The 24389-nt window shown below is 35.1% G+C and overlaps 1 protein-coding gene across 2 annotated transcripts in view; it reads right to left on the bottom strand.

Moving 5' to 3' along the window:
- Positions 1-24389, bottom strand: part of ADK (adenosine kinase) — a 543033-nt gene that overhangs the window by 271109 nt on the left and 247535 nt on the right. For both annotated transcript variants that reach the window (XM_069572166.1, XM_069572167.1), the window contains exons 5-6: positions 10587-10759; positions 7034-7142 (exon numbers count right to left, since the gene is read on the bottom strand). In XM_069572166.1, the coding sequence (XP_069428267.1) occupies positions 7034-7142; positions 10587-10759 (282 nt within the window). The remainder of the gene's footprint in view (positions 1-7033; positions 7143-10586; positions 10760-24389) is intronic.

The following is a 24389-nucleotide window of genomic DNA, read 5'->3' as shown; positions in this document are numbered from 1 at the left end:
CTCCCGCCCTCAATATTTCCCAGCATCAGGGTCTTTTCCAATGAGTCACCTCTTCGCATGAGGTGGCCAAAGTATTGGAGTTTCAGCCTCAACATCAGTCCTTCCAATGAACACCAAGGACAGATCTCCTTCAGAATGGACTGGTTGGATCTCCTTGCAGTCCAAGGGACTCTCAAGAGTCTTCTCCAACACCACAGTTCAAAAGCATCAGTTCTTCGGTGCTCAGCTTCCTTCACATTCCAACTCTCACATCCATACATGACCACTGGAAAAACCATAGCCTTGATTAGATGGACCTTTGTTGGCAAAGTAATGTCTCTGTTTTTGAATATGCTGTCTAGGTCAGTCATAACTTTCCTTCCAAGGAGTAAGAGTCTTTTAACTTCATGGCTGCAATCACCATCTGCAGTGATTTTGGAGCCCCCAAAATAAAGTCAGCCACTGTTTCCACTGTTTCCCCATCTATTTCCCATGAAGTGATGGGACCAGACGCCATGATCTTAGTTTTCTGAATGTTGAGCTTTAAGCCAACTTTTTCACTCTCCTCTTTCACTTTTATCAAGAGGCACTTTAGTTCTTCTTTACTTTCTGCCATACGGGTGTTATCATCTGCATATCTGAGGTTATTGATATTTCTATCAGCAATCTTGATTCCAGCCTGTGCTTCATCCAGCCCAGTGTATCTCATGATGCACTCTGCATATATGATAAATAAGCAGGGTGCCAATATACAGCCTTGATGTACTCCTTTCCTGATTTGGAACCACTCTGTTGTTCAATGTCCAGTTCTCACTGTTGCTTCTTGACCTGCATATAGATTTCTCAAGAGGCAGGTGAGGTGGTCTGGTATTCCCATCTCTTTCAGAATTTTCTACAGTTTGTTGTGATCCACACAGTCAAAGGCTTTGGCATAGTCAATAAAGCAGAAGTAGATGTTTTTTCTGGAACTCTCTTGCATTTTTTGATGATCCAGCGGATGCTGACAATTTGATCTCTGGTTCCTATGCCTTTTCTAAAACCTTCTTGAACATCTGGAAGTTCACGGTTCACATACTGTTGAAGTGTGGCTTGAAGAATTTTCAGCATTACTTTGTTCTCAAGTGAGATGAGTGCCATTGTGCGGTAGTTTGTACATTCTTTGGCATTGCCTTTCTTTGGGATTGGAATAAAGACTGACCTTTTTCAGTCTTGTAGACACTCCTGAGTGTTTCAGATTTGCTGGCATATTGAGTGTAGCACTTTCACAGCATCATCCTTTAAGATTTGAAATAGCTCAACTGGAATTCTATCACCTCCACTAGCTTTACTCGTAGTGATGCTTCCTAAGACCCACTTGACTTTGCATTCCAGGATGTCTGGCTCTAGGTGAGTGATCACACCATCATGGTTATCTGGGTCATTAAGATCTTTTTTGCATTGTTCTTCTGAGTATTCCTGCCACCTTATCTTAATACCATCTGCTTTTGTTATGTCCATACCATTTCTGTCCTTTATTGAGCCCATCTTTGCATGAAATGTTCCCTTGGTATCTCCAATTTCTTCAAGAGATCTCTATTCTTTCCCATTCTATTGTTTTCCTCTATTTCTTTGCATTGATCTCTGAGGAAGGCACTCTTATCTTTCCTTGCTATTCTTTTGAACTCTGCTTTCAAATGGGTATATTTTTCCCTTTCTCCTTTGCCTTTACTTCTCTTAAACAGAATTCAACAAAACTGAATTAGCTTACTGCCTTGAGAGAGTTCCCAGCCCACTAAGTTGAGGAGATAGAGCTGAGAATCAAGGAAGACCAGAGCAGGCAGACATCAGAGGCCAGATATCCAAGAAGCAAAAGCTTTACAGAGAATCCCGGATACGTGCAAAGGGTTTGCTTTTGAACATTCACCAGACCAGAGCCCAAGAAAAAATGACCTAAAAGTATTACAGGGAAAAGGATTATACAATAGTTTTAGGCACACAGACCTCTGGAAATGGTACTTTTTTCCATCATCTAAAGCAAAAAAACTCACAATTAACAGGGCACTGCCGTAAGTATAGATAAATCTTGCTTCAGTCATAGGGATTATTTAGCCTTAGAACAGGGTTTCTTAAATCTTGGCTATATTGATGTTTACAACTGGATAATCCTTTGTTGTGTGGTTCTGTCCCATGTATTGTAGGATGTTTAGCAACATTACTGTCCTGTACCTACTAGTAGCAATCCTTAGTCATCACAATAAGAAACTTCAAGTGTCCTAATACAGAAGTACTCTGAGACCCAATAGGAGGTGATGGATGTTGAGGCAAAGAACATATTTAAAGAAATAATGGCTGCAAACATTTCAAACATAATAAAAACCATAAGTCCACAGCTCTAAGCAGTTAAACCCCAAGCACAATAAACATGAAAAGAAAACTGAAACTAAAAACTGAAGCACAATAATCAATTGATCAAAATCAGCAATAGGTAATCTCTATCTAAGAGGACACAGAATCAGGGGTGTGTGGCATGTGACATCCAGAGAATCAAAATTTAGGATATCAGATTTCTCATCGAAATAGCGCAAGTGATAAGACAGTAGAGCAACGTTTTCAGAGTACTAAAAGACAAACACCTGTCAAACTAGAATTACATACCTGGCAAAATTTCCTTTTAAAATGAAGGTGAAATAAAGACTTTTCAAGTATAAAAAAAGGGAAAGAATTCATCATCAACAGACCAAAACACATGGAATGCTAAAAAAAAAATGGTTTTCAGACAGAAGGAAAATCATACCAGGTGGAAATCTGATTCTAAGCAAAAGAAATGAAGAGCTCTAGAAATAGTAATTAAATGAACATATATACATTTATTATTTAAATCACTTTAAAAGATATTTGATGATTTCAACAAAAATGTTATAGTGTTTATCACATGTAAAAGTATAATATGGCTGTGTATGGTAAGTGAATAATGTATTAATAAAGCTATTTTCAAAAATAAACACAAGATTAGAAAATAAAATGTATCACAGTGATGGCATAAAGACTAGGAGGGATGAAACTGAAGTGCACTACTGCAGGGTTCTTATACCATGTGTGATGCCATACAGCATTATCTGAAGGCCGATTACAATGTTTCAAATATATATAACACCTGAAACAATTGCTAAAATAGCAACAACAGTAAGTTAGAGATATTAAACCAACAATGGAGATAAAAATACTGGATTAACCCAAAAAAGAGGAGAAAAGAGAAAACAGACATTAAAGAACAGATGGGACAAATACCAAATCTAACCATATCAATAATTATATTAAATGGGAATGGTATAAACATTCCAATCAAAAAGTAGCCCTTGTTAGGATGGACAAAAAATAAGACTCACTAGCATGCTGCCTACAAGAGATCCACTTTAAAGAGACAAATAGGTTACAAGTAAAAGAGTGGGAAAAGATATACCATAATATCAACAGTCAAAAGAAAGTTATATTGGTTATATTAATATCAGACAGAGTAGAACTGAGGACAAAGTATGTTACGAGGGATAAATATTTCAAAATGATAAATGAGTCAAATAATCAACCATATCCATTTATGCCCCTAATAAAAGAGTTTCAAAATATATGAAGAGAAATCAGAATTGCAAGGAGGAATACACAAACGCATAATGGTAGTAGGAGGAAGATCCTTGGAAAATCTCTATATTTAGGAAAAAACAATACATTTCTAAATAATCCATGAGTCATATACAAAAGCTAAAGAGAAAGTAGAAAGTATTACAAACTAAACGAAAATGAAAACATGATATATCAAAATTTGTGAGAGACAGTCAAAAAAATGCTTTCAGAGAATTTTACAGCACTAAATGTCTATAGTAGAAGAGAGAAGTCTCAAATCAATAAATAATTCTTCCAAAGGTGGAAGAGGGGCGGAACAGAATGAAGGAAGAGGAGTAAATGAGTGGCAAATGAAATTCAAAGTAAACAGAAAAAAAGAAAATAACGGTAAAGAACAGAAATAAAAACCAACCTGACCTTGCACTGCCCATAAGAAGTGTTAAGGGACAATGAAGCAATGTCCACAAGGCACTTTGTTTCATAAAATATGACACCAAACAAGGCGTCATTCACATATAAAAACAACATGAAAATAAGCTCAAGAAGAGAGTTCTTAGTCTCTCATTGGTTGGGAAATGTTTAATGAATGCAGCCAATTGAGGGACAGTCAAAGTAAACAATAAAGGAATGGGGTAAATGGGGTAAAGAAGCGGATAGTTAGCACTTAAATCATTTAAATATAGAATAAGTCTGTAACAATTATGGTTATAGAACAAAACGTAAATTTTTAAACACTTTAAATATAAGAATAATTATAAAAAACAAGAAGGAAGATGAAGTATAGCACTAATTTGCTGACTTTTCACAGCACATTAATATTGCTTAAAAAGAAAACACATGGCTTATAAAATTAATGGCTCCAATCTCATCTTTTTCATTCTTTTCATATCTTTCCTAAATATCACAGTCTTAGAGGGCTACTGTAACAATGTTTCTTTCAAGAAACAGACATGTCAATCTGATTCGAAGGTAAAGAGCAACTAAGGTTTACGTTTTCAAAAATCAATTAGCTACTAATATAACTAAGAATCCCTAAATATCTACTAAGAATTTGGTTTAAACATGGAAAATTTGAGTTTATATGCCATAAGTGGGACACTTTACACCAAAAGAGAATGCTGGTGTATGCATAAGCTATACTTCAATTTTTCATAAGACAATTTTTTGCTTTCAATTATAGATTCAATGCATTATGTGACAGAGAAAATGATGAAAAGTTTTAAATTTTTTTAATGCTTCAATAATTCATGGAAGAGTGAGGAAAAGTCGAGTATGTAGATTTAGATTATTTTGTGTAATGCAGACAGACATTTTACTTATGGAAATATGCTGGATATACTGAACCGCTTCTTTAGATCAAGAACCTTTTATATTTAAAAGAGCTCCCACAATTTCAACTTGTTGAACCTCCAAAGTTTACAATGATGATGTGAGATGACTACAAACTCCTACAGAACCTGAAAGTGTTAGAAAGCCCATCTGATTTCTTGAAATAAGTACAGATATATCTATCAACTCAATCTAAATTTGCAGTTTTCTCACTAAGACTAGACTGGATGCTCTGAACACAAAGGAAATTAAATATTTAAAAGAACAGCTGAAAGTCTGTAGAAATAACATTACATTTCTGAAGAAATATCACAGATTTAAATGAACAGTAATTATGTTCTTAGTTGTTAAGCAGAATAAATATTTGTTGAATGTTCACCAAGAATATATAGCATTGTAAGTATCCGGTATGAATCTACTATTTCCAGAACTATTTAAATAGTCAAATCTGAACAAACTATAGATTTACCTGGCAATGTGAAAGAGCATTCTTTTATGAAATTGCTGACACAGAAACTAAGAGATAACAGCTACAAACAGATGAATCAACTACAATCTGTTTCGATACTCGTTTCTGGCTGAATACACCACACAAGTGTCAAAAGTAATTCAATTTTATTATTTTGATCAAAACTGATCACTCTATACTTTATAAAAAACACTACTAAAAAAATTCTATCTACCTGAAGTTGGCTAGATGTGTTACAGTATATAATTGCTACAATTATTTGTTGACTTCAAATAGGTCTATACTGCTACAAAAATTTCACTCATGCAAAATTGGCAAGATGTATTATATGTGCATAATCATCAAAATTATGAGTTGTTTCCAAGTTACCTCATAACTTGAGGTCCAATGAATATACTGACATACAAAGAATTATAACTGTCAGGGTAAAAGTATTTTTGTATCATTATATATTGTCAAATTTCAGTCAGTAAATATAGCATAAATAACAACAAACTTTAAACCATGTGCTCTTTGACTTTCAAATAAGAGATGGCTTAAGATAATGCATAGACCCCCTTACAGCTATACTACAAACCCTTGCTACCAAGACATTAATGAAAAAATTCAACAATTTTGAGAAATAAAACAAAACAGAACACAGAAAATTTTTTAAATTTTGAGATGTTTTTCTTACATAGTAGCAGAAGACATAATGTGACTTCCTCTATATAATCCTCTCAATGTAAGCATTTACTTGACAGCTATAAAGGAGACAGGATTTGCTATCCAGAAGGATCAATACCAACCTTGTAAAGCCTACAGCAGAGCACATAAACATGCTGTAGGAGACATTAACACTAGACTGAAAGAAATAATTATATTTTCAATAAACATGTTCTTACTGGATAATCAATTTTTTACACATCTTACCAGCTGTTTCACAGCTCAGGTAGTAAATGGCAGCAGCTGTTATATCAAAACCATATATGCATATGAATTACTTGTAATTTTTCAGAGGTATCTACTTATTTTTCATCAGTCACATTTAACTCATATCAAATAAAAACAAGATTTTCATAGGGTGATTAATTCAGGAGAATTTTTATTACAGTCTTATTTTAGAAATGAATTCTTAACTAATTATTTTTATGTCAGAAGACTTAATAATTGAAATTACATGCTGCCCTTATTCTGATATTTAACAGATTTGTCATGATCAATGTCTCTGAAATATTAAATTAAAAGGTGTCATGGTAATTACTATGGAATAAATACTAATTAAGATTTTTTAGGCAAATGAGCTCAAACTGTTTGCAGTGAACAATTATATTACTAATATTTTCCCACACAACACATGCATCATTCATATGCAGCCCACAACTGGCTAATTTCCACAATTACTTCAAAAGACCTTAACATTTAATACAGAATTTGTCACTTGGTTAAAAATATCTATATATAATGTATACAAAAGAAGGTATACTTAAAGGTAAACAGTTCAAATTATGTTACCACAGAATGATCATATTTCTGTTCTGTAACAGTGAGCCCAAAATATGCTTTGAGATGGGTATATAATTTGCAGGATGAGACAATTATTTTTAAATGTACATCAACAAACAACTATAATTTATAGTAAAAATATGTACCAGAAATTTGAATTAGTCAAATACTTACTGCTATATAATAAACTCTTGCTTTGTCTACCAATATCCAGTTTTTCTCCATATCAAGGTGTTTTTCCTTTTTGTAACAATTGGCAGCAGCAAGATTAGCTACAAGGGATCTAAAACAACAACAAAATGTAAGTAGGCTTTTACTTACAGTCGCACCTGTCCTGTAATTATACAGTTAACTATTTTTGCAACTTTTGTTTTCATTTTAATTTTTCTTTTTAAATTTTTTTAACACCAAAAACATTTGTATTGAAGTATAGCCATTTAACAACGTTGTGACACTTAGAGGTGAACAGAGAAGGGACTCTGCCAAACATATATATGTATCCATTCTCCTCCAAAACCCCTCCCATCCAGCCTGACACATAACACTGAGCAGAGTTTCATGTGTTATATAATAGGTTTGTGTTAATTATCCATTTTAAATATAGCAGCATATATATGACCTTTCCAAAGTCCTTAACTATTCCTGGACTATCCCATGGAACCTCCCCACAACCATGAGTTCATTTTGTAAGTCTCTGAGTCTTTTTCTATTCTGTAAGTAAGTTCACTTGTATCATTTCTTTTTAGATTGCACATGTAAGGGATGTCATATGATATATCTCCTTCTCTGTCTGAAATACTTCACTATGACTTTCATTTTAATTCTTAATTCTTCAAACTGCTGTATATTGATTTTACTAAACTAATGTTAATTTTGTTTTAAAAATTTTGTAAGACATCTTGGTTACCTTGATAAAAACAGACATTAACCTAAATATCATCTAGTATTTCAAGAAACTAGCATTTAAGCTTCCTTTTGATACTAACATGATAAAATTATCTACCCTCTACATTTTAATAGTTCAAAACGCAGGTAAGAAATAGCTACTATATAGTTATACAGAAAAAATATATATGCAACTAAAATCTTCAGTTTTTAAGTATCAACAGAATATCCATTGATATTTAATGCTTTAAAAGCCAAGCATGAGATTAATTTTGTAAAACCCACATATATATGTAGACCATATTTACTATGAGAAATTAACTTGCAATTCATTACATTTTATGCACTATAACATTTAAATTACTTTTTATAGTTGAAAACTCCCTGTGCTGATCCAGTTTTGCAGCTGAAAAATCTAACCACAATACTACACTTAAAATTTTGCTGCCAAGTATCACATACAACTTTTTATTATTGTCCAACAATTAAACTTAACACAATAATTGTTTACATTACATACAAAAATACTTTTCCTTTTCCTACTGATCCAGAAATAAGAAAACACAACTTGCCAATTTTTCCAACTTTTTTTGGTAACAGTTGTGATTTAAAAAATGGAAAGAAACCCACAAATATATAATCACTTAAGATTTTGATAACATGGTTAGATTCTCTTTTGAAAAAATCAATTATCTTCAAAAACATATTTCTACTCACCCATATGCCAACTGAGTGACTAACTGAAGGATACATTCTGTTTATGCTCAATTGGATTAATGAAAATAAGCATGATATGCATCAATGCATGCATATATAAAATAACTATATTACAATTTAAGAATAACCACTCAATCTATAAAATATATTTTAGTAATCGTGACTCCTGCAAAATTTTGGCATAAAAAGGTTACTAAATAAAAGCAAATACTTTTAGTATGAGCTACTAAATTCTATTCTGATAATAAAACTACTCTTCGGTAGAAAACTAAATAGTCCTCCAAAAGAAAATACAGGTATTCTTACTATCCAAGTGTATCTGGTTCAGAGTTTGGAGAGAAACACCTGGTTAAGAAAAATATTGCCTTAATCTGAGTTTGGGATAGTAGAAGTAAGGGTTTCTAGCTCTATTTAAAAGTTTATCCAAATTTATTAAGTTCTACAATTTGGAAAATGAGTTAGATAGCAAAGGTTTCCCTCAGTTTCTGACTTCCAATATTACCTAAATAATACTGATAATGCAATTCATATGAGTATATAAATTAAGCTGCTGACATCTGGAAAACCTAGTATTATCACAAATGCTCTTTAAAATAACAACAGATAAAAACAATTTAGCAATTTTACTGTAGCTTGAGTGGTAAAACAGGCAAAAGTCGATCCATTGCTCACTAACAGGAAATCTCTGCACCTGCCTACTAAAGGTAATTTTAGAAAAACTGTAAAGAGGAAAGGTCTAATTAAGTATATCTCAATATCTCAACAATTGATGGTTTTATTTATTACAAATACTATTTTTTGTTGGTAGGAGAACTTTACTACTTTCCTGTAACTTTATTTTTAAAAATGGCTTTGGTACCATAACTATTTCTGAAAGTTTTATTTTAGCTATTTCATGACTACTGTCTAGAATAGTCAAGGTTTTAATATACGTTTGCAAAGTCAAAAGTGCGCAAAAATAAATGAAGTAAAAAGAGGGAATAGAGCAAGGGGAGCAGAGATAAGGTAGGAAATAAGGAAAAGAAGACAAGAGGCTAGAAAGAAGAAAAAGAGAGACAGGAAATGGGGGAGGACATACAGCATTTCTAGTGTAAGGTATGTAAAGTATCGAGTGAATTGTTATTTTAAAAGAGATCATCTTTGTGGATTCTAACAATAACAAAAAAAATCATTTTTTTCTTTTTCAATGGAGGAAAAAAGCTCGTGCTGATAAGCAACATGGTAATGTTGATGTTAGCAAAGCATGAATGTCCTGAAGATATACCCCATGAAACTGCAAAAGGCACAGAAAGAGGCAATGCATGGCAGGCTCTGACAGACAGCGTTCAAGTTCATAGAAAGAAAAATCTTCTGATAAGCAAAGCTGTTTAGAAATGTAATGGCTTGTTTTTTGAGTAGCACACTACCCATGACTGAAGTTGTTTAGTTTGGACAGATAAATATCTGCCAGAACTGCTTTAGATGATGTAATCCGTAAGAGACTGGATATAACGTAGTATTTTATACATGATAAAATACATTAAAATATATTTTATATATATTAAAATATATATGTGCCAATATTTAACATTTCAATCTCAGGATACATAGAAAAGGACAGTCTTCTTAATGTCAGTTTGGCAAGAACCTAGCTATAAAACATTGAATAAAATGTGCTTCATTCTTAACTCTAATTCTCTGGTGGCTCAGCTGGTAAAGAATCTGCCTGCAATGCAGGAGACCCAGGTTAAATTCCTGGGTCAGGTAGATTCCCTGGAGAAGGGAATGGCAACCCACTCTAGTATTCTTGCCTGGAGAATTCCATGGACAAAGGAGCCGGGTGGGCTATAGTCCATGGGGTCTCAAAGAGTCAGACATAATGGAGCAACTAACATACACACACATAAAAAGCATCAGCAAGAACACATGATCTCCAAATTTTCATTTCATTGTGCTTCATGGAGACAACAGCAGGTTCAAGAAAGGAAAAAAAGAAAACCTTAAAGAAAAGTGATATAAGAAGGATTTATTAAATATTAAAACCATTATAAATATGAAATCTAAATTCCAAACTCAGATTTGAATTCAGATTTTACCAGCGGTTAAGCAGTCAATTAGTACAGAGCTGCCTTCAAACAGCACTGACCTGTTGCCACCAGTGATGCATGCGGCACAAGTTCCTGTGGGCTGCTCATTCTGTTCATAGTAATGAGCATCCACATGGGCTTCAGCAGCTTTTTTCTTCAGGATCTCCCCAAATTTATCTATCCCAATGCATCCAAAAAATGTTGCTGCTTTGTGTGGCTGCTGAATCATCCACTGAAAAATGGAAACATAAATAATTTTAATGGGTTAGAAAAATGGAACACATAGTTCAGTATTCTGCCATGGATGGTGGCATAAAATGGTTTCTTTGTGAGCAGCTGTCGCTGTTATGAACGGAATTCTATTCTTGTATCACCACTTACGATAACAAATTTGATGTAACAACTAGAGAAAAATCTTAATATACTTCTTTCAAGGAAAGAAAGAGAGCAGAGCGATTGATTAAGAACTCAGAATCAAAGTCATATAGAATGTTCGGTTACTAATTAGCCTTAATACAGAAAAATAATACCAAGTCCAATAGAAGTAGTGAAGCATTGTCATTAAAAGTCCAGAATCTATAATGAATACCGTGTGGGTTCAAATCTTGCCTTTGCCACTAATTAGCTGAATAATTAAGAGCACGTCACTTAACATTTCTATGCCTCAGTGTCCTCATCTATAAATGGCAAATAATTATATCTCATAAGGTTGCTGGAGATTCAACTAAGTAATTTAATGTATATGCATTGTTGGACAAGGTACACAGCATACAGTAAATGATGTATAGCTGTGGTTGTCTCTATGATATATGTAATTCATATATGTGTATATATACATATATATACACAAATATATATGCTAAACTATGTTCAGGTCTAGTAAGTTGCTTTAAAGACAACTTACTTATTCAGAACTAAAGAGTATTAAAAACTCTAATTCATTAGTCTCATAAACTTTAATTTGCTATAAATTAATGAAAATGTCTTTTAAAATGCATACTTTCTCTTGACTCGTTATCTTTTCTAATTAGGCTAACTCCTGAGGTTTTTAACACTCGTATTAGTTAAAACAGTCATTTTGTTACTGTAAACATTTATTTTGTTTCTATGACTTTTTAGCAAACTACTCAATATACATAGTCATGATGTCAAAATCATACCATATTCGCAAGTATTTGGGGGAGAAAAGAAATGCATGTATCAATATATTCAGTGTAAAAGGGATGAGGAAAGTAAAAAGATAATGAAGAGAAATCTGTAAGATAAAGATACACTAACTGTCTAATGATTTAGCAGCCTAATTCTACATATAGGGATTTATCCTGAAGATACACATCCACAAATACAAAACAACATATGCCTAAGTATTCTTTGAGACATTATTTGTTATGAAAAGTTATTGGGGAAAAAAATGTCCCACCACAGAAGACTGGGTTAATAAAATATAATAAATTCAATCAATGGAATAAAAAAAAAAAGACAAGCAAAACCATTTGAAATACAACAAATATTTAAACGCAATGTGTAATCCTTACTGGATGTTGAACTGAGAATAAAATCAAACAGCTATAAAATTATTAGAATAATCACTGAAACTGGAATATGTATAATATATCAGAAAACAGTATTACATAAATTCTAAATTTCTCAAGTAGAGAATACAAAATGGTTCAGAAAATATATATATACATTTATGTAAAGAAAGAGAAAGCGAAAGCTAAGATGCTAAAAGTTGGTATATTTATATAATAGGTACAAAGAAGTTCCTTTTACTTCTCTTTGTACTTCTCTGTGAAAAACCAAGACAGCATATTAAAAAGCAGACATCACTTTGTTAACAAAGGTCCGAACAGTCAAAGCTATGGTTTTTTGAGGAGTCATGTGCGCGTTTGAGAGCTGGACCATGAAGAAGGCTGAGTGCCAAAGAATTGATGCTTTCAAACTGCAATGCTGGAAAAGACTCTTGAGAGGCCCAAGGACTGCAAGGAGATCAAGCCAGTCAATCCTAAAGGAAATCAATGCTGAATATTCATTGGAAAGACTGATACTGATGCTTATGCTGAAGCTGAAAGTTGATACTTTGGCCACCTGATGTGAACAGTTGACTTATTAGAAAAGACCCTGATGCTGGGAAAGACTGAGGCAAAAGGAGAAGGGTGCAGCAGAGGATGAGACGGTTACATAGCATCACTGACTCAATGGACATGAATTTGAGAAAACTCTGGGAGATAGTGAAGGACAGGGGAGCCTGGGATGCAACAGGCCATGAGGTCGCAAAGAGCTGAATATGACTTAGTGACTGAACAAAAACAAATATTTTTCTGTAAGCTAGAAAATTTTCAAACTTGAAGGGACACAGATATTATGACTAAATCAGTCATTAAATTTAAAAATAATAATAATTTAAAATTAACTTATTCAAACTTTGATGATATCAATTTATAAAAATAAGTCAACCTCATGAAGCATTTTAATATCTTAAAATGCATCAATGGCCATACCTAATAGATTTTAAATCCTCTAAACCACTCTTAGGTAAATTATAAATTTAACAACAGAAAATATCTGTGGGGCTTTTTTATAATTTACTTTTACTCATGTAGAAGCATGATTGAATGATCAACCATGTTTGCTTTAGGTAGTGAGATAAAAAAAGGGAAAGTCAATAGCAAATTTTACTATGTTCATTTAAATAACTTAAAATGTCATTAAAACATCAATGATAGTAATTGCAATGTAATTCAGCCTAATTATAATCACATTTCATATGTTAAAAACTGTAGTCTGAAAAAAAGGGCTATATTACCTCACTATGGAGGTTAAATCTGATTTATAATTCTTCCTTAATCAGAATTTAAATAAATTGAAATGTTTATATTACAAATCAATATTACTTGAAGCTTCAAAATAAAAAGAATGGATAAATAATAGAACTATTCAGCAGGTTATATTATAATTCCACTATTGAATATTTCATCATAGGCAACTGGCTAACATTCTGGTAATATCTGATATCAGCATACTGACAAAGAAAAGAACTTTACTCTTGGATCAGTTATTTCCACTTAAAAGTTAGCCAATCTAAAATGAGAGTTTAGTAAGCCAAAGCAGACACATAAAAGAAACAGAAGCCATGCTCACTGCTTGAAAGTATTTAGTAAACTACCTGAATAAGTCAAGACATTGTAATCAAGGAAGTTGGGAAAGATTAAAAAATCAATTCTTAAACATTTAATACATGTATACTAGAGAATAAAAAGATGAAAATAACAGTCCCTAAAACAAAGTCAAAATCATTACATTCTCAAGAGTTTCTAGAAGAGATTAAACCTTCAGTCATAACTGGATTCAATCATTACTGCTTTTTTAAAGGCAAAATAAACTGCCCCAATTTTTTGTTCTTATAAGTACAGTACACCATTAAACACATATGTTTAATTTCCAATCTAGCTCTGAGGGAGAAGCAGGGTTCAGAATTACCTTTGCGCTATAATTAACTATAAAGAAAATCAAAAGGGAAAAACTGTAGAATTTTCAAACGCTGGCCAACAGGAAGAGCTGCACTGTAACCTTTGATAGGAAAGACACAAGGTAAGCCCCGACATCACGCAGTCTCTCTGCCAGTAAGCAATGTACAGACTATGGTGCAGGGAAGAAGAAGACAAACACAACCTGGCATGCTCACTGAAATGAGCAGACAGAGGTTCAAGGAGAGTCAGGAGACTAGAAATTTTGCAAAAGATTTTCAAAGAGGAATGAGCTGAAATCCATGTAGAGTAATTACTGGGGCTCTGGCTGGGGACCAATCTGTGCGTGTTTAAGGAATATCTGAGATCACAAAGAATCTCATATAAATGCTTTAGGATTAACAAGTGACTTTATCAAGGTCTCAGGAGTCAGTTCAGTTCAGTTACCCAGTCGTGTATGACTCCTTGCGCTGTAGCACGCCAGGCTTCCCTGTCCATCAACAACTCCCGGAGCTTACTCAAATTCATGCCCATTGAATTTAATGAGGCAATCCAACCATTTCATCCTCTGTTGTCCCCTTCTCCTCCCACCTTCAATCTTTCCCAACATCAGGGTCTTTTCAAATGAGTCAGTTCTTCGCATCATGTGGCCAAAGTATTGCAGTTTCAGTTTCAGCACCAGTCCTTCCAGTGAATATTTAGGACTGATTTCCTTTAGGATTGATTGGTTTGATCTCCTTGATGTCCAAGGGACTCTCAAGAGTCTCCAAAAACACAGTTCAAAAGCATCAATTTTCGGCACTCAGCTTTCTTTATAGTCCAACTCTCACATCCATACATGACTACTGGAAAAACCATAGCTTTGACTATGGACCTTTGTTGGCAAAGTAACGTCTCTGCTTTTTAATATGCTGTCTAGATTGGTCACAGCTTTTCTTCCAAGGAGCAAGTGTCTCTTAATTTCATAGCTGCAATCACCATCTGCAGTGATTTGGGAAACGAAGAAAATAAAATCTCTCACTGTTTCCAGTTTCCCCATCTATTTGCTATGAAGTGATGGGATTCGATGATATGATCTTCATTTTTTCAATGTGGAGTTTTAAACCAACTTTTTCACTCTCTTCTTTTACTTTCATCAAGAGGCTCTTTAGTTCTTTTTTGCTTTCTGTCATAAGGGTGGTGTCATGTGCATATCTGAGGTTATTGATATTTCTCCTGGCAATCTTGATTCCAGCTTGTGTTTCATCCAGCCCAGCATTCTCATTAAGTACTCTGCATATAAGTTAAATAAGCAGGGTGACAATATACAGCCTTGATGTACTCCCTTCCCGATTTGGAACCACTCTGTTGTTCCATGTCCAGTTCTAACTGTTGCTTCTTGGCCTGCATACAGATTTCTCAAGAGGCAGGTAAGGTGATCTGGTATTCTCATCTCTTTAAGAATTTTCCACAGTTTATTGTGATACACAGTCAAAGGCTTTGGTGTAGTCAATAAAGCAGAAGTAGATGTCTTTCTGGAACTCTTACTTTTTCAATGATCCAGCGGATATTGGCAATTTGATATCTGATTCCTCCCATTTCTAAACCAGCTTAAATATCTGGAAGTTCACAGTTCACATACTGTTGAAGCCTGGCTTGGAGAAGCCTGAATCAGGAGTCATTATTCAAAAAAAAAAAAAAATCTAATGTGATTCCATATACTACCAAGGAACAGCTAAAATTTAAAATTAAGAAAACAATGTCATCTACAATAATATAAAAAAATGAAACATACTGGGATAAATTTAAGAAAACGTGCAAAATCTGTACAGAGAACACTATATATGTTTGCTAAAGGGGAAAAATACCTGCATAAATAGAGAGCTATATACTATGTGTATGGATTAGAAAAAAATATGTACACACACACACACATACATTTTTGGCCATGCTGTGTGGTTTGCGGGGTCTTAGTTTCCTAACCAATAGACTCAATCTGGTCACTCAGCAGTGAAAGCATCAAGTCTTACCACTGGACTGCCATGGAATTCCCCAAAACTCAATACTTGTTAAAAAACACAATTCTCCATTAATAGATTGAGAGAGCCATTGCAAATCATAATCAAAATCTCAATATGAGGACTTCCTTGGTGGTTCAATGGTTAAGACTCTCCCTGCCAATGCAAGGGACAGGGGTTCAATCTCTGGTCCTGAAAGATTTCACATGTTGCAGGGCAACTAAACCCATGTGCAGCAACTAACAAGCCTGCATGCCACAAGTACAGAAGCCTGCTTGCCCTAGAGCCATCCACCCCAACAAGAGAAGACATGGTGATGAGAAGCCCACACACAGCAACTAAAGAGTGCCCCACTCCCTGCAATTAGAGAAGGCGTGTGGGCAGCCCTGAAGACCCAGCACAGCCAAGAACAAATAAAGAAAAACAAACAAAGAAAAAGCTCAATAGAATTTTTAAGGATATATCAAAAAGCTGGTTATATCAATAGGAAAAGGAGAAGTAACAAGAACAGTCAAAGGTTAAGAGGTAGGCAGTGTGACAGAAATTAACAGTGATTTAAATTTCAATGTCTTCACATATAAAATGTGGATAATATAATCTGTGATCTTATAAGGATGCTTTAAGAATTAGAAATAGACTAACGAAACACGCACTTTAGTTCTGGAAATGATATGAAATAGCTCTTACTATACTGTAAGTAACTACACCTAAACGGAGAACCAGAAAGTCATCACTGTTAACTTTAAATAAACACATGAATTCAGTTCAGTTGCTCAGTCGTGTCCGACTCTTTGCGACCCCATGAATCGCAGCACACCAGGCCTCCCTGTCCATCACCAACTCCCAGAGTTCACTCAGACTCACGCCCATCGAGTCAGTGATACCATCCAGCCATCTCATCCTCTGTCGTCCCCTTCTCCTCCTGCCCCCAATCCCTCCCAGCATCAGAGTCTTTTCCAATGAGTCAACTCCTCGCATGAGGTGGCCAAAGCACTGGAGTTTATCAATTTTGAAAGCAATAGTAAAGATACCATGTTACCAGGAAACACCCAGGAGGGAGATTAATTGCAGCTGAGAGGATCAGAAGAGCCTTCCAGAGATGGGTGACATTACAACTAGTCTGAAGGATAGGTATAATTTTCAAAAACAGCTATAAACTGGAAAGAAAGTAGAAGCATAGAGCACATGCCTCCTTTACTGTGTTAGGAAAAAGAAGTTTCATTTATTAAGTGGTTAGTTCTAAACAACATAGTATTTATTTCATAACAATTTAGCCCCTGCTGGGCACTACACACTTCTCAAACCTTGCCATCAGACTGGTCACCACCACACTCATTTCCTGTCTCACAATGATTTTTGAGCAGTGCTTTTTTTTTTCTTCAATCACAGAAACTCAATTTTACAAAGTTTATGATACCACCAAAAGAAAGATTGCAATCCAATTTTAAAATGGAAATATCTGAAGCAAGTGGTTTGTACTATGTCTAATAGATATCACTGTTTCCCTAGCAAATTTAAAATATACTGTGGAACCAAACTGTCCACACAGATGAGACCTTGGCACACAGTTTGAGGAATAAGAATGGTGTTAATAAAAATAATGAGAAAGAGAAATAAAGGAAAATAAACATTTGTCAATTAGGACTATAATTACAGAACATTATGTGTGAGAATGGTGTTATCTGCATATATGAGGTTATGTCATCTGCATATCAGATACGGAGATGACACCACCCTTATGGCAGAAAGGGAAAAGGAACTAAAGAGCTTCTTGACGAAGGTGAAAGAGGAAAGTGAAAAAGCTGGCTTAAAACTCAACATTCAGATCATGGCCTCTGGTCCCATCACTTCATGGCAAATAGATGGGGAAACAATGCAAGCAATGACAGCCTTTACTTTCTTGGGCTCCAAAATCACTGCAGATGGTGACTGCAATCATGAAATTAAAAGATACTTGGCTCCTTGGAAGAAAAGCTATGATAAACCTTGACAGCGTTATTAAAAAGTAGAGACATTATTTTGCCAACAAAGGTCCGTCTACTCAAAACTATGGTTTTCCCAGTAGTCAATTACGGATGTGAGAGTTGGACCATAAAGAAGGCTGAGTGCCAAAGAATTGATGATTTTGAACTGTGGTGTTGGAGAAGACTCCTGAGAGTCCCTTCGACAGCAAGAAGATCAAACCACTCAATCTTAAAGAAAATCAGTGCTGAATATCATTGGAAAGACTGATGCTGAAGCTGAAGCTACAATACTTTGGCTACCTGATGCGAAGAGCTGACTCACTGGAAAAAGACCTTGATGCTGGAAAAGACTGAAGGCAGGAGGAGAAGGAGATGACAGAGGACGAGATGGTTGGATGGAATCTCTGATTCAATGGACGTGAGTCTGAGTAAGCTCTGGGAGATGGTGAAGGACAGGGAAGCCTGGCGAGCTGCAGTTCATGGGATTAGTCACCAAGAGTTGGGCATGAGAGTGCAACTGAACAACCACCAATATGTAAGGAAAGAGACTGGTGAGAGCAAATACCTAGGTGAGATCATTAAATGCCACTTTAAGAAGTTTAGGCAACATTCTATAGGTAGAAGGGTGCACAGGACGGATTTTTAGGAAAAACGAGAGGGTAAGAGATGATCTCTCATAAGGGAAGAAACCAGGAGGAGGAAATTTACAACTGGATTTAAATAGGAGCTGAATAAATGACATATTAAGCTTCACATCAAGAGACTTGAACAACACATGGAAAGATTTCTATTAACTTCACCTTTCAGATGAATTTTCTCTTTGTCACCTAAATGTTAACATTTAGGACAATATAAATGACAGTGATGCTCAAGAACCAGTCACTTCTAAAATAATGCTACTTTAATTCAATCCATGAAGAATGATGAAGAACAATACCTAGATACTAAAATACTTCCAAGATAAGCCTAAGATAAAAAATTTTGTAAGAGAAAACCCAATGAGGTATTTCAAGAAAACCATAAAGCACAACTATTAGAAATTAAATGTCAAAACTGGGAAATAACAGCAACAAAGCAGATAGCAAAGGGTGATGAGGAAATCAAAACTGAGGTTCAGTTCAGTTCAATCACTCAGTCATGTCTGACTTTTTGTGACGCCATGAACTGCAGCACGCCAGGCCTCCCTGTCCATCACCAACTCCCGGAGTTCACTCAGACTCATGTCCATCGAGTCAGTGATGTCATCCAGCCATCTCATCCTCTGGCGTCCCCTTGTCCTCCTGCCTCCAATCTCTCCCAGCATCAGAGTCTTTTCCAATGAGTCAACTCTTCGCATGAGGTGGCCAAAGTATTGGAGTTTCAGCTTTAGCATCATTCCCTCCAAAGAAATCCCAGGGTTGATCGCCTTCAGAATGGACTGGTTGGATCTCCTTGCAGTCCAAGGGACTCTCAAGAGTCTTCTCCAACGCCACAGTTCAAAAGCATCAATTCTTCAGCGCTCAGCCTTCTTCACAGTCCAACTCTCACATCCATACATGACCACAGGAAAAACCATAGCCTTGACTAGACGGACCTTTGTTGGCAAGGTAATGTCTGCTTTTCAATATACTATCTAGGTTGGTCATAACTTTTGGTTAGGAAAACTGTATATATCACAAAGCTTAAAGGATTGATTCTCTGAGATGACTGCTATGCTACCAAGTGAGTCAGGGTGAAACAAAATTTTCATAAATATTATTAAGAATCCATTCTTCTTCAATGACTAGTAATACTATTCTCCCGTCCTGCCAAAGCTGCTTCATTTTTACCTATTGGAAGGCGATGGTTCCCCACTCCAGTACTCTTGCCTGGAAAATCCCATGGATGGAGGAGCCTGGTGGGCTGCAGTCCATGGGGTCGCAGAGAGTTGGACACGACTGAGCGACTTCACTTTCACTTTTCACTTTGATGCATTGGAGAAGGAAATGGCAACCCACTCCAGTGTTCTTGCCTGGAGAATCCCAGGGACGGGGGAGCCTGTGGGCTGCCGTCTATGGGGTCGCACAGAGTTGGACATGACTGAAGCGACTTAGCCGCAGCATACAACCCATTAGTAAAAACTGATTCCCAGTAATCCTACTATTATCCCCCAAATAGATTTTGTTATTTCTTTTGTTAAATACGTGTTAACATCTATTTCTCTGAAGAGACTCTGGGAAACTTTGGCCTACTAGAAAATCAAACAAACAAGCAAACTTCAGACTCAGACATACGCAAGTTCATTTAGTCACGTGATGATAAATTATATACTTTATGAAAAATTATATTTCTTGCAGAATTATTACAAGAATTTAATAAGATAATGAAAGTAAAGTGCCTAAAGCAGTACCTACTCAAGAGTACCAGTGAGGATGATAACAGTACACTGAGATATAATAAAAGTAAATTTCAGTGTAACTTCATTTAGCTCATCTGACAAGTATTTCTGATCATTGAACACCTGCTAAACATTACTGTAGTAAACAATAGATAAAGAAACAATTATCTCTTTAGTAGACTTGTTTTCTTCTTCCGATCCCTTAGTATTAACCAGCCTGGAATCTACTCTTCTGATCCTATCCATTTTTATATATATAAAGTGTGACAGCAAGTGAGCAAGAGAGAATGAGAACATTACTGCAGCACATAGGAGGAGCATGTATGTTAGACTTTGGGGAGTCACCAAAGAATATATCCTAAGGGCAATATAAGAACCTGTGTCCAAACTGAAATTTGTAGGAAATAAAGGACATGTGGGTCTTGGTGGGGTAGTTAATTTTCAGCAGAAGAAGAATGACAAACAGGCTCGGAAGCAAACAAGAGACCACTGAAATTAAAGGACTAAAAATAAATTCAGTATCCCTAAAAGGAGTTTTGTGTAAATGGAGCAAATGAAGATAAACCAGCAAAGGTCTTAGAATCAAAATGCTTATAATCTATTCTTTAAAACTGTATTCTAAAGATACACTATTTTCTAAAGCACACAATAAATGTAAACTGGGTAAGTCCACCTGGGGATATCATTAATAATAAACCATTAGTCTGGGTTAAAGGTTTAACAGAAGATGGAGTATAATGGTACAGAATAAAATTTTAACTATTTTTTTAACCACTACTCTTGTAATTATTATATGGGTATCAATAACACCATTATTTCTAAGGTAAACTGTTAAATACTGAGATTACTAGAAAGGAGTTTGAATTTTATTTTCTAATGAAATTTGTAGCCTATCTGAGGTCCATGGGCTCCAATCAGGTCAAGGTATATATGAGAGAAAGCAGGGAATTCATGAACTCTCTGAAATATAAGGAAATTCTGATACATTTTTCAGAAGATAGGATTCACAAATTTCATTAGATTCTTAAAAGGGATTAGACCACCCACACCAGAGAGGAAGGAGGGGGAAGAGGAATCGTGTAGGGAGAACATACCTATAGCTAGGGTAGATGCCTTTTTCTTTTCAAATGTAAGGGTTAGAAGGCTATAGAACTGCACCAAATTAACCAAGAAAACCACTGATTCAAAACTATGTATGCAAGACAGGGAAAGAGACACAGATGTGTATAACGGACTTTTGGACTCAGAGGGAGAGGGAGAGGGTGGGATGATTTGGGAGAATGACATTCTAACATGTATACTATCATGTGAATTGAATCGCCAGTCTATGTCTGACGCAGGATGCAGCATGCTTGGGGCTGGTGCATGGGGATGACCCAGAAAGTTGTTATGGGGAGGGAGGTGAGAGGGGGGTTCATGTTTGGGAATGCATGTAAGAATTAAAGATTTTAAAATTTAAAAAATAAAAAACTAAAATTAAAAAAAAAACACATAGATATGTAAAAAAAAAAATAAACACATAGATATGTAAAAAAAAAATAAAAAAATAAATTTTGAAAAACATTTTTAAACAACTTAGATTATTTGAAAATTGTTATAAAATTTCTTCATTTATCAAAAGTAAGTAGCCCAGATTTATTTCCAAAAGCTCCAAAATCAGATGATAAAAAGATACCACAGCACCTGAATACAGTGCTGTAACAGGATTCAGGTTTTTTTTTTTTAAATTTATTATTATTATTTTCTTTACTTTACAATACTGTATTGGTTTTGCCATACATCAACATCAATCCGCCACGGGTGTACACGTGTTCCTAATCCCGAACCCCCCACCCTCCTCCCCCTCAACACCATCCCTCCAGGTTATCCCAGTTCACCAGCCCCAAGCATCGTGCACCCTGCATCGAACCTAGACTGGCAATTCATTTCTTATATGATATTATACGTTTCAATGCCATTCTCCCAAATCATCCCACCCTCTCCCTCTCCCACAGATTCCAAAAGACTGTTCGATACATCTGTGTCTCTTTTGCTGTCTCCCATACAGTGTTATTGTTACCATCTTTCTAAATTCCATATATATGTGTTAGTATAGCATATTGGTGTTTTTCTGGCTTACTTCACTCTGTATAATCGGGTCCGGTTTCATCTACCTCATTAGAACTGATTCAAATGTATTCTTTTTAATGGCTGAGTAATACCCCATTGTGTGTATGTACCACAGCTTTCTTATCCATTCATCTGCTGATGGACATCTAGGTTGCTTCCATGTCCTGGCTATTATAAACAGTGCTGTGATGAACAGTGGGGTATACATGTCTCTTTCAATTCTGGTTTCCTTGGTGTTCAATCTGCTTTTCAACAGAGGTCTTTGGGAAATAAGATCTCTACCAAACAGATAATTTATACTCTATTTCTACATTTTCCCAAGATTTTAAAAATTAGGCCTACCTTTATTTTCTTGCTATGCAGAATTAAGTCTTACTTTTAGGTCAAAATAGAGATGTCTTACAAGGAGAAATTTGATTTGTTAAAAAAAAAAACCTTACAGAAAAAGTCTTCAGAAACAGAACTCAATATAAAATTTCCATGACATTACCCGAACTTGTTATATTCCCTTACAAAGTGAAATAATGTTGTGTGTATATATATATATATATATATATATATATATATATATATGTAGACAATACACTGAGGAGGTTTAAGACACACTACTCCAAGTTATGGCATAGTGGCTAAAGGAATTTGAAAAAAAGGGCAGAAGCAGGAAAATGATCCCTCTTACCATCCCCTTCCTCTCCTGAAACAGGTCATAAAACCTTCATGTGTGAAGCGCCCTCCCTGTATCTGAAGGAAAAGAGCACCTTTATCTCCAAAGACAAAGGGACACTGAGAAGACCCAACAAAAAGACCTTGCTACGTTTTCTCCAGTTAACACTTGCTCATACTCTCTGACCTATCGTATTTCTGTAAGATTTCCCTTTCTTCATTAAAGCTAGCTACACAGGTCAAACTGTTTGGATCTTTATTGCCTTAAGAAGGCTCTCACGTCACATACAACTTATATTAAATTAATCTGTATGTTTTGTCAGTTTGATTTTCAAACCTAGCCAGGGACCCTATGAGAGTCAAGGAAAATTTTTCATCTCCTACAATTGCCAAGAAACTTCAAAGTAACAGCTGCTCTAGTTTAAAGGACATTTTATTTATCTATATTTTCTACCATAATTTAAAAATGATGTCTAAAATCATTTTAATTTTCCCCATATAGTCTAAATACTTTCCTCTGACAACTTAAGAAAAAACTGCAATTTAAAAAAAAAGAACAGCTAGAAAGCACTGTAATTAACAAACTATGTTGTTGTTCAGTCGCTCAGTCATGTCCGACTCTTTGCAACCCCATGGACTGCAGCATGCAAGGCTTCCTTTTAGAAACAAAAATATAATTTAGAGTTAAATTAGTGGGCCCTTACTTTATATTAGGCAATATGCTAATACTTTACCTACTTATGTAATCTCAGCTAATCTGAACTACCAAGCACAATATAGATACTTACTATTCCAATTTCACAGATGAGGAAAATAGATCAGTGGCAAATTCAAGTCTGGATTATTTTGGAAGGTATACTCTCAATCACTACTCTAGATATAGGAAAGAAAGTGAACTAAAGAAAATTTTACTGGAAAGAGTGTCATCAGTTCTCAGACATGCAGCCAGCTTTGAAAAGAGTATCCTTGAATAAGTAACTTAATCTCTCTAGCTATCACTGTTCTCAATCATAAAAGTCAGCAAATCATGATGCTTTTCTAAGATATCCATCACTTCAAACTACAAAAAAATATATATATACAGTATATGAAATGAGAAAAAAAATCACTACAGAAGCTAATTGTGGCCAATTAAAACTGGGACAGAGAGGTGAGGAGAATAAGAAACTTTCAGAGAAAAACCACTGAGGGTCTTTAAAGGTAAAAATGTCTCTCAGATGTATTCGTGCAGAAATTCTACAAAATCTGAAAAGAAACAATCCAAAGAATAACCAAAGAGCAAGAGAAGAATTGAGAAAAATCCTTC

This window comes from Ovis canadensis, chromosome 25, assembly GCF_042477335.2.
Source record: "Ovis canadensis isolate MfBH-ARS-UI-01 breed Bighorn chromosome 25, ARS-UI_OviCan_v2, whole genome shotgun sequence".
In the NCBI taxonomy this organism is placed as follows: Eukaryota; Metazoa; Chordata; class Mammalia; order Artiodactyla; family Bovidae; genus Ovis; species Ovis canadensis.
The sequence above is the reverse complement of the archived record's forward strand: the minus strand, read 5'-3'. Positions and strand labels throughout refer to the sequence as shown.